At 42.1% G+C, this 12424-nt stretch overlaps 1 protein-coding gene across 1 annotated transcript in view; it reads left to right on the top strand.

Annotated features, from left to right (window-relative positions):
* Window positions 1–12424, top strand: part of g2e3 (G2/M-phase specific E3 ubiquitin protein ligase) — a 104374-nt gene that overhangs the window by 45609 nt on the left and 46341 nt on the right. Inside the window, exon 8 of the mRNA XM_069916699.1 lies at window positions 316–432. Within this exon, the coding sequence (XP_069772800.1) occupies window positions 316–432 (117 nt within the window). The remainder of the gene's footprint in view (window positions 1–315; window positions 433–12424) is intronic.

Consider the following 12424-nt stretch of genomic DNA (forward strand, 5'->3'; position numbering starts at 1 on the left):
TCTGATGTGAAGAAAATTTGTGAGGCATTAATAGACTTGATTGGATGGCATTCATTTTTTTAAATTTAAGGTAAATCTTCCCAATTACCTCAATGGCAGTAATTTGTCTTTGTGCCTTCCTAGCCATTGCTCTATTACAAGACTTGTGGCTTTTCGGTTTTTCACTTTCGAAAAATGGAGATGAATAAACTACTTTTTGAAACCAGGTGGTGTTTTAAAACGTTTTACCACGTCAATTGCACACTGCAGAAATGTGTCCTCATTCCAACAAATCTTATTCTTCCTTTACAAAATGCTTTATTAAATTATATGCAGAGATGCATCCTGGGAACTTGAAGAAAATGCATTTCAGGAACTATTACAGCGTTATCAGCGATGCGATGCAAAAAGATGTCTGTGTAAAGTTGGACGTGAATATGCAGAACCAGAAGGGTAGGGTCCTATTTATTTTCTATTTAACATATCTGTGGTCTTGTCTAGGTGAAATTGTTAATAAATCACAACACACTGAATTCTTTAAAATCAAATAAAACAAAACTTTGAGAACCAATTGTTGCCACAATTGGTTCTCAAATACAGATGAGATCTGTATTCTTTATCTCTGTGTAGATGCACAGCATGTGGAAACTTTCCTCTATAATGTTACTGATCCTTTCAATTATTAAAATGGTTGGCATAGGGGATGGGACAGCTAGAGTAGCCACTAGTGCAACGCTGTTACAGCACCAGTGACCCAGGTTTAAGTCCGGCTCTGTAAAGTGTTTTTGTGTTCTCCCTGTGTCTGCGTGGATTTCCTCCAGATGCTCTGGTTTCCTCCCATCCTTCAAACGAATGCGGGTGGTGTGGTTTGTAGGTCATTTGGCTGTAATTGGATGGCACTTGCTTGTGGGCCGGAAGGGCTTGTTCTGTGCTGTATATCTAAATTTAAATCTCCATTGTGTACCTGGGAATATCTATTTAAAAGGTCAGGAATTCTAATCTGAAGTGCAGATTTTTACCCATGTAACTTCAGGCATTTTAGGTTCCTGAATTAAGGCTGAAGTCTTGAATGTCGACATGGCCAATGGCCATCCTTGGGAAACTGTGTTCTGCTATTGGTCTCCTTATGGGTTCTGTTGCATGTGTGCTAATAGCCATAGATTTTCAAGCATTAGAAACCTGCCAGCAGTTGGGTCTAACATTGGGTCAATTCATTTTAATGGGGTTGGGGTTGTGTGTGTGTGTGGGGGGGGGGTGGGGGGGAGAGAAAATAAGGAGGGAAAAGCAAGTGCATGGTAAATTGAATCTTATATTTTACTCAATGCCCTCGCAGATGCAAGCAAGTATGTCAAATTCCTTCTTAACTCTACCTATGCTGTCACTTTCAGGAAACGATGCACCTGTACCTCTAGGTCTCTTTCTTGTATTTTCTCCCAATCATTAGTGTTCATATTTTTTCATTTATTGAAATTGCTCAGGCAAACTGATATAACCAGTTCACATTTCTTTTTATCCATTGACCGTGGATTTATTTTTGCATGAAATTTGTCCAATGATGAATGAACTTTTGATCTAAGGTGTGTGAAAATGCATTTACTTGGGGTTTATTACAGTCCTTTTGTGCTGTCAGAGCAGTTTATGATTAGTCTACCAAGGGGAGGTTCAAGAGTATGATAGCTGTTTGAAAGGAAGTGTTCTTGAGCCATCAGGTGCTGGTTTTCAGGCTTCTGTACCTTCTTCCTGAAGGTAACAGTAAGAAGAATGATGAGGACCAGGTTAATGAGGATCCTTTGATTTTGGCTGCCTTTTTGAGGCAATGTCTTCATTGCATTGGGTGGACTTGATCTGGCTACGTTTACTACCTTTTGCATTCCTGAGCACTTGAATTGCTAATCCAGCCTGTAATGCAAGCAGTGTGTTTGATTCTGTATTCAGTGGATTTAAATCTTACAATTAAATTTGGTAATATGTGCTCATTGAGTGTGGCCAAGGATAAAGTATTGAAGTCTTCCAAATCCAAATGTAATAGAACATTACAGCACAGAAAGCAGACCATTCAGCCCTTCTAGTCTGTCCCAAAACATCATTCTGCCTGTCTCCCATCCATGTTTCTATCCAATTTAATCTTAAAACCTAAGAGTGAGCCAGCATTTACCATGTCAGATGTCAGCTTGTTCCACACTCCCACCACTCTGAGTGAAAATTCCACTAATGTTCCCCCAAATCAGTGGTTCTCAACCTTTTTCTTTCCACTCGTATACCAATAAATATTCCCTATGCCATAGGTGCTCTATGATTAGTAAGGGATTGCTTAAGGTGGTATGTGGGCAGAAAGAAAAAGTTTGAAGACCACTATTTTAATCATACCTAATTGTGCACAGTTTTATAACTCCAGAGGAAATTTTCTTAAGCAAAATATTTCAGTGACAATTGGGTCTAGAACAGTGATTCTATACCACCTTAAGCAATTCCTTACTAATCACAGAGCACAAATGGCATAGAGAATTTGTTACAAGCCCAGAGGACCCCAAAACCCAGCAGCAATAGATATTCACCAAGACAAATGTTACTTAAAGAAAAGTTGCTTTTAATTATTTTTAAACTTGAAAATAGAACCAAACTTTAACTTGTCTCTATTGACTTACGTAACCTAACCCTTCTAATGCTAAGCGCACGTGTATGTAATGTGTGTGTAAGTTCAGAAAAATTCTTTGGTTCACAGTCCAATCTCACTTCTCATTCCTCTAAGTTCACTGGTTGCAGGCAATTCTTATACTGTGCACATAATTTAACATTTATAAAGTTCACCAGGCTTTGGTGCTTGAAAGGTAAACTGTTACTGCTCAGGAAGGTTCTTGAATGTTTTCAAAGAGAGATTTGTTGTTCCAGGACATCCACAACTGATTCCTTTTTAATCAGCCACTCCATTGTCTTGCTGACGAAACTTGTTCCCTTCAGGGTTCTCCAGATGATGACCTCTTTCTTTCAGGTCACCACAGAGTGCCTTTATGTTTCCCTTATTCCAAATGAAACGTTAGACAGCCAGTCCTTTCCTCTTGTATGACCAGGTTGAAATAAGAACCTGTCTTCCAAATGGGGTTTTCCACAAGGTTGCCAGCTTGTCCTGTTCCAGTCCCAGCTGCTGTTTCTGCTGTAACATCGTGGACTCTGACTCTTCCCCCCCCCCCCCCCCTCTCTCTCACCCCCACTCGCACACACACCCACCTACCCTGTTTAACATTTTCTACTTTCAAAACTACATGACTGGTGAACGTCTGCCAAGCTGCCTGTCTCCCCTCTGGCGAGCCTTGGTGTACTAACATTGACTGTGCATTATCTCTACTATTAAGGACACTCCCCTTGGATATAACTGTATATGCATCTATTATCTTTCATTATTGTACTATGAGTTTCTGCTAATAAAAGCCATGATTATTGTCTGACCACGTCGTCTTTGTCTACTTCATCAACTGGCACTGCAATTTTATTAGCAGAAATGGATGCAGCACTCAAGCCAGAGCGGATGATAATCGACCACTCTGCCCCGAGGGCCAGAGAAATTTTCAACCACAGGATTGCTTGTTTCGATTACTAGATGGCTCGAAACAACGTGGTCAATGAGGCAATACAGTGGGGCCACCAGAACTCTCTGGTGGGTGAGGTCCCTTTCGCTGTAACGTAAGGAGCTACCACTCTGGTTATATCCCAGGAACGTCTGGCTGCTTACTATGTAGTGCCACGGATTGTGGTGCTTGCTCAACACTAGTTGCTGACTAGATGCCAGAAATGCGGGGAAAGTGATGCTGCCTATGCACTGGTCCTCGACTCGCTGGCAAATGAATGTGATGTCAGGGCAGTCAATGTGCAACAACACCGCAATGCCTTGAAGCTGGATGCTTTTGTCAACGGGATTGACTCCAGTTACATCCAACAAAGGCTGCTGGAGACAGAGCCCTTAATCTACGACCGTCAGTCACTCTAGCCAAAACACTGAGAGTGCCATGCGGTCCAGTGAAATACTAGAAACCGAAAAGGAAACTTCAGGAGAGCTGGAACCCCGAAGGAAAGAAAAGGGCGAACTCCTGAAAAATGCTATTTCTGTGATAAGAGTTGGCACCCCAGACAGAATTGCCCGGCTCAATTTGCTACCTGCAGCTATTGTGGGAAACTCGGTCACTTCGCTAAAGCGTGTAAGGCGAAAAGTACTCCCACTGATAAGAAGAAGAAGAGAAGCACCAAGAAAATGTGTCCTGATGCTGCAGAAATAAAAGGCAACTGTGAAAAGGGGGAATCTTCAGATAAGCACGCTGAATCGACTTCATGTTACGGCGAGGTGAGATCCCCTGTGATAGCTCAATTGACTGTAAAGCTTGGGGGATGTTACAGACTGGAACGGTCGACTATGAAGGGGGAGGTGAATGGTGAGACTCTTGATTGTCTAATAGACTCGGGGAGTACTGACAGCTACATCCACAAGAAAGTTGCCAGAGCCTTAAATTTGTGGAGATATCCAGCGAACTGAAAGATATTGATGGCTTGTAGTGAACTTACAAAAACTGTGCGGGACAATTGTAAAGTTACTTTAAATTTGCAGGGACATTGCCTTGCTGATGTGTGGCTTTTTGTAATGCCTGAGCTTTGCACCCAGATAAACAGTGCAGTGTTAAATTTCAGTGGGCCACTACCCAAACTTACCATCCCCCATGCTAGTTACTGCGGTCTGTCTGCATTAAAGATCAAAGCTTCTTCCCTTTTCAGTGATTTATACCCTGAGTGTCAGCCGATTGCCACTAAGAGCCGTTCTTACAGCAAAGAGGATCGTGAGTTTATCAAAACGGAGACCCAGAGACTACTTAAAGAGGGAGTAATTGAACCTAGGAAGAGTCCGTGGCGGGTCCAAGTGGTAGTCATGAAAATTCGAACTGAGAGACAATTGGCTATTGACTACAGCCAGACAATCAACCGTTACACTATCCTGGATGCCTACCCTCTGCCACGCATCAATGAAATGATTAATCAGGTAGCGCAATACAAAGTGTACTCCACTATCAACCTCAAAGCAGCTTATCACCAAATCCCCATTAAGAAAAGGGAACAGCCCTATACGGCTTTTGAGGCTGATGGGGGTTATACCAGTTTAAGAGGGAACCTTTTGGGGTCACTAATGGTGTGTCCGTGTTTCAAAGGGAAATGGATAAGATTGTTAGGGAAACGTATTCTGTAACTCATAAGTCCTATCTGGATAATGTCACTATCTGTGGGAAAGTACAGGCTGAGCACGACAACAACTTAAAGAAATTTTTAGCAACAGCTAAAGAACTCAACCTTGCACTTAACGAGGGCAAATGTGTGTTCAACATGACAGAGGTACCTATTCTGGGCTACGTTGTCCGCAAGAGCGAAATCCGCCCCGACCCAGAAAGAATGGCCTCCCCTTAAGAAGTTACCACCCCCAGACTCAGCAAAAGCCCTTAAAAGGTGTATGGGATTCTTTTCCTTCTACTGCAAATGGGTTCGGGACTACGCCACGAAGGCACTCCCCCTGTTTGACACTAAATCTTTTCCTCTCTCTCCAATGGCCTTGAAGGCTTTCGAGAGAATTGAAGCTGATATTGCCAAAGCTGCACTCTCGTCCATTGACAAGGATGTCCCATTCCAAGTGGAAACTGGTGCCTCAGATTGTGCCTTGGCAGGAACACTTAATCAAAAGGACAGACCTGTGGCATTCTTCTCCCGCACGTTACGCGGACCTGAACTTAAACATCCTGTCATTGAAAAAGAAGCCCAGGCTATTATTGAAGCTGTTCGCTACTGGAGACACTTACTAGACGGCCAAAAACGTACTCTTGTCACTGATCGGAAATCTGTAGCCTACATGTTCAGTACTAAACACAAAAGTAAAATCAAGAATGATAAGATGGCACGCTGGTGAATAGAACACTTAATTTATAATTATGAGATTCAGTACAGACCGGGCAGGTTAAATGATCCCTCTGACGCATTGTCACGATCTGCTGCTGGTGCTCAGCTGGAGGGGCTAAAAGAGATCCATAGCAGACTGTGCCATCCAGGAGTCATGAGGTTCTTCCACTACGTAAGGGTTAACAACCTTCCTTACTCTCTGGAAAAAGTCAGGAAACTGACTAAAAGCTGTCCCGTTTGCGCAGAATGCAAACCGCAATACTTCAAAGCTCTCATCAAGGCAATCCGACCTTTTGAGTGGATTAGCTTAGATTTTAATGGATCGTTACCTTCCAACAACAAAAATGTATATTTCCTTACTGTAATTGACGAATATTCCAGGTTTCCCTTTGCGATGCCCTGACGTCTCATCAGCGTCTGTCATTAAGTAAGTTGACAGAGTTTTCAGCAATTTTGGTTTTCTCAATTACATTCATACACCGATAGGGGCGCAGCATTCATGAGCGCTGAACTGCGGCGAGCCCTGCTACGGAAGGGGATTGCCACCAGTCGTACCTCTAGCTACAACCTGCAGAGCAATGGGCAGTTCAAAAGGGTTAATGCTACAGTCTGGAAGACTGTTAATCTTGCTTTAAAAACACATGGTTACCCTGTTTCCCAGTGGCAGGAGGTGCTGCCTGAGGTGCTACATTCTATCAGGTCATTACTGTGTACTGCAACAAATCAAACACCTCATGAATGTATGTTTCCCTTTCTTAGGAAATCAGGAACTGTGATGGACTGGACACCCTGTTTATCTGAGCCTGGAACCGTGCTGCTGAAGAGCCATGCTCAGGACCCCCTAGTCCAACCAGTTCAGCTACTGCATACCAACCCCAACTACGCTCATGTTAAATTCCCAGATGGGAGTACTGACACTGTACCCCTAAGAGATCTGGCCTCGCCTGGTTCACCCCTTCCTCACACCCCTACTTAGAGTGAGCCTGATAGATTGGGCTCACCCTCCTCCCCCCCCCCCCCCCCACCGCCAGCCTGTGCCCCCTAGTAAGTTTTCAGATGACCATGCTGAGGCTCCACTGCTTCACGCTGGCGATTCTGGAGCGGGTCCAGAAGTCAGTCCTTCCCACACTACAGACCCAGGAACTGTACCAGTTCCAAGGTTGCAAAGGAGCCACCTGTTTTGAGAAGAAGCACCAGAATTCATAAACAACCTGATAGGCTGACGTATTCATAAAACAACTCATTATATTTCGATTGTTTGCTAGATACTGGTGTATTTTGGCTGTTGGAGTATTCTCAATGCAAAACATGGTATCCATGTATTGCTTGCTTCAGTCTTTCCTAGCAGCTGTCCTTTTGATTTTAACCCTTCTTCTGCCGGAGGAGACTGTGGTGAATGTCTGCCAAGCTGCCTGTCTCCCCTCTGGCGAGCCTTGCTGTACTAACATTGGCTGTGCATTATCTCTACTGTTAAGGACACTCCCCTTGGATATAACTGTGTATGTACCTATTGTCTTTCATTATTGTACCATGAGTTTCTGCTAATAAAAGCCATGATTATTGTTTGACCACATCATCTTTGTCTACTTCATCAACTGGCGCTCCAATGATCCTCTTAGAACAGCTGCAGACAGAAGGCAGCTTCGATGAGCTCTTTCATCTGTTTCCTTTTTGTAAACAACAATCCATCAGTGAAGTCTCTTGGGCACTCTCCAAAACTCTTACAAAGACTGTTGGCCCCAACATGTCTAACGTGGGGCAGAGCTCCAGTATTTTAAATAAGATCTGTTTTAAAGTGTTTGTATATGACCTATTCTAACAAACCTTTCCCAATTTATCTCTCAAAAACATATCTATATACTCCGTCACAGATTACAAAGTGGTATGTGAGTGGAAAGAAAAAGGTTGAGAACCACTGCTCTAAACCTTTCCCCTTTCACCCTAAAGTCATGTCTTGTATTTATTTCTCCTAAGTGGAAAGAGCTTACTGTCTATACCCCTCATAATTTTGCAAATCTCTATCAAATCTCCCCTCATTCTTATATGCTCCAAGGAATAAATTGGTATCAGAATTTCTTGTCATGAACAAGAGATGAAATTCGGTGGCTTGTGGAAGCATCATAGTACACATTCATATTATTGCCATCTTACAACATTACAATAAATTTTTAAAAAATAGTGCTCGAAAAGTAAGGCAGTGCCTTTGGTTCATTAATTATTCAGAAATCTGATAGCAGCGGGGAAAAAGCTGTCCTTGTGCTGTTGAGTGCTTGACTTTAGGCTCCTGTACCTTTTCTTTCCCCCCCCCCCCCCCCTCCTCCAGTGGTATCAGAGGGTGTGGCTGAGGTAGTGGGGATCTTTGAGGATAGAGGGTACTTTTTAAAGACATTGCCTCAAGTAGATGTCTTGGATGGAGTGGTCTGGTGCCTGTGATGTCGCAGGCCAAGTTAACCCTCTGGAGTTTATTGTCGTCCTGAGAGTTGGCACCTATTTACCAGGCAGTGATGCAAGCTGCCAGAATCCTCTCAATTCGAGAATTTTCGGTGACATACCGAATCTCCTCACACCTCACAAAGTATTGCCATTGGCAAGTCATCTTTGTGATTGCATCAACATGGATGCTCCAGGAGAGATCCTTGGAGATGTTGACACCCAGAAATTTGAAGTTCTTGACCCTCTGCACTACTGAGCCCTCGCTGAGGACTGGGTCATGTTCCCCTGACTTCCTTCTGAAGTCCACAGTCATCTCTGGTTTTGCTAATGTTGAGCTCAAGATTGTTGTCTTTACACCATTCAACGAGCTGATCTGTCTCCCTCTTGTATGCTTACTCATTCGGTTTGTGAATCTGCCGACAACAGTCCTAACCTGTTTAATCTTTCCCTGTAACTCCACTCCTGAAGACCCAGCAACATCCTAGTGAATCTTCTCTAACCTCTTTAAGTCTTTCTGATATAATTCCTGTAGTTTGGCGACCAGTACTGCACATAATACTCCAGATTTGGCCTCGCCAATGTCTTATACAACCTCATCATAATATCCTAACTCTCTACTCAATACTTTGATTTATGAAGGCTAAGATACCAAAAGTTTCTTTACAACCCTGCCTACATGTGACGCCACTTTCTGGGAATTATGTATCTGTATTCCCAGATCCCTTTGTCCCTCCACACTCCTCAGTGCCCTACCATTTATTGTGTATGTCCTATCTTGGTTTGTCCTTCCAAAATGCAAAGACCTCACATTTGTCTGTATTAAATTCCATCTGCCATTTTTCTGGCCCTTTTTCCAGTTGGTCCAGATTCCTCTGCAAGCTTTGAAAGCCTTCTCGCTGTCCACCATGCCTCTGATCTTAGTGTCATCAGCAAAGTTACTGATCCAATTTACCACATCATCATCCAGATCATTGATAGAGACAACAAGCAACAATGTCCAAGCACTGATCCCTAAGACACACCACTAATCACAGGCCTCCAGTCTGAGAACCAATCATCCACTACTACTCTCTGCCTTCTCCAATTCAGCCAATTTCGAATCCAGTTTAAAACTTCTCCATGATACCTAGTGTCTAAACCTTCTGAACTAACCTCCCATGTGGGACCTTATCAAAAGCCTCACTAAAGTCCATGTAGACAACATCCACAGCCTTTCCTTCATCTACTTTCTTGGTAACCTCTGAAAAATTGATTTGTTAAACTCAACTTACTGTGCACAAAACCATGCTGATGGACCTTAATCAGCCCTTGGTTGTCCAAATATTTTTATATCTAATCTCTCTGACCATCCTCCAATAATTTACCCACTATTGACGTCTGGTTTTGGAGCCTTTTTTTAAACAACAGAACAGCATGAACTACCCTCCAATCCTCTGGCACCTCACCATGGCTAAGGATATTTTAAATATTTCTTCCAGGCCCCTGCAATTTCTATACTAGTCTTCCTCAAGTTCTGAGGGAATATCATGTCGGGCCTAGGGGATTTATCTACTTTTTGCTGTAAGATAGCAAGAAACTTCCTCTTTAATCCCTATATTTTCAATGCCACTTCCTTCCTTATACACTATGCCAGTTTCTTTACTAAATACTGATGGAAAAAAAATGTTTAAGATCTTCTCCCATCTTGTGAGGCTCCACACATAGACTTGACAATAATGTTGGAACTCGAAATGATACCCCAATGTTTGGGCAGGGTTCCCACAACTATTCATAGGAACACAATGCTTCTTGATGTTTTTCAAAGTTTCAGTGACTGCTTTGTCATTAAATACACTACTTAAATAAACAATAATTAAATATTTTGTATACCCCTGAATTGAATGATGAGATTACAAGAATATAAGAAATAATAGGAGTAACGCATCTGGCCATTTAAGCATGCCTTGCCAGTCAATAAGGTCATGGCAATCTGACCCATTGCTATCCCACATGTTCCCTATAGCTAGCCACCTATTCCCCATAAGTATGAACTCCCCCAACTCTGCAAAAATCTGTATCTGTGTCTCTGCTGCTTCATTGGGAAGAGAATTCAACAGATTCACTACTCTGGGAGAAGCAGTTCCTCCTATATTTGTCCTTAAGCTACTTTCTTGAATATTGAGGTAGAATGATTCCTATACCAGAATAGAATTATTTTTGGCATCAGCCCAATTGGAATATACGGTGAGACTTGTCAAATCACTCCCCACTGACACTTAGGATTATAAAGCAGGAGACGGTGTATAGGTGGCGCCTTAACCCATTGCTGTTGAAGAAACCAGAGTTTTGTACCTTTATTAGAACTCATATAGACCTTTCTGCAAGACTAACTATATCTCTACTGCAGATAAATTTCTCATTTGGGACACTTTAAAGGTATATTTGAGAGGGAAAATAATTGGATATACTAAAACAATTAAGAGAGAATATTTGAGAGGTGGAACAATTGGAACTGGAGATTACTGGACTAGAAAAGGATTTTCAGAGAACAGTCTTAGAGGCAAAAGATAGAGAATTATCAAATAAGAAGTTCGGGTATAACACACTTCAAACCTATAGAATGTTGAAGACCATTTTAAGGTCGAGGCAGAAATATGAACTGGGGAAAGGGCCTATAGTGTTCTCTTCTGGCAGCTGAGGGAAGAACAGGCCTCCAGAACAATTAATGAGATACAAAAGGAGAATGACAGGATTTCATACAAGTCGAAGGAAATTAATGATACTTTCCGGCGGTTTTATGAACAGTTATATAGAATAGTCAATGGGGAATCAGGAAAAATAGATGATTTCCTGCCAAAATAGGAACTGCCAAATTTAGGTCCAGTAGAGCAAGAGGAGTTACAAAAGAAGAGATGTAAGAAGCATTAGGACTACTGAAAGTCTCGGGGGAGGTCTGATTCTCCCTGAATTCTTCAGGGAATTTAAGGATCTGTTGATTCTCTCTCTTTATGGAGGTTGTGGGTCAGCAGATGGAGTACTCTTCCAGATCTTTTTCAATGGCAATCATTATGTGATTCCCAAAAAAGACAGGGGCCTACTGAAACTGTCTTCTTATAGACCCATCTCAGACTATAAGATTCTTGCCAAAGCACTGGCAAATAGATTGGCAAAACATTTGCCAAAATTAATAAATATTGATCAAGTAGGCTTTGTGCAGAAGTGACAGGCTGCAGATAAGATTAGCAAACTGTTAAGCATTATTCACTTGGTATAGTCAAGGGGTGATCCAAGTATAACTGTGGCCTGGATGCAGAGAAAGCATTGGACAAATTAGAATGGGACTTTTTATTCAAAGTGATGGAAGAAATGGGGTTGGAACCAACTTTTATACATTGGATTAGGGCACTATATCATATGCCCACGGCTACAGTTGTGACAAATGGGCAAGTATCTTCGGCCTTCCCACTATTTAGATCTAGCAGACAGGGGTGTCTGTTATTTCTGGCTCTATTCATATTAGTTATTGAACCATTGGCAGAAGCCATTTACTGAAATCCAGACATTAAGGGCTTCATAGTGGGCCAGGAAGAAGACAAAATTACTCTGTTTCCTGATGATGTGTTGACATATCTGATAGACCCCTGTAAACTCATTGACCAGGCTTCATTCCACGCTGGAAGATTATGGGAAGATCTCTGGGTACAGAATTAATTGGGATAAAAGTGAAATTATACCACTCACAAAGGGGGACTACAGTGAATTGAAAAAGAAAAATCGATTGAAATGGCTACTAATGGGTATGACGGTGAAGGTAGACAACAATTTTGTCAAATTTGTACAATCTTAATTATGTCCCCTTGCTCAGAAAAATTGATGACCTTGCGTATCTCATCGTTAGGAAGGGTCAATTGTGTTTTTAAAAATTTTTTAAAAAATGATTGTGTTGCCGAGGCTCCAATACCTCTTCCAGTCTTTGCCCATAACATTGCCCTGGAGATTCTTTCAAAACCTCAACACACAGGTAAGTAGATTCCTTTGGAACAAAAAGGTAGCCAGGGTCTCCGTGCAGAAATTAATATGGGACTATAGTCTGGGTGGATTGAGATTACTA

The sequence above is a fragment of the Narcine bancroftii genome, chromosome 2 (assembly GCF_036971445.1).
Source record: "Narcine bancroftii isolate sNarBan1 chromosome 2, sNarBan1.hap1, whole genome shotgun sequence".
NCBI classification, from domain to species: domain Eukaryota; kingdom Metazoa; phylum Chordata; class Chondrichthyes; order Torpediniformes; family Narcinidae; genus Narcine; species Narcine bancroftii.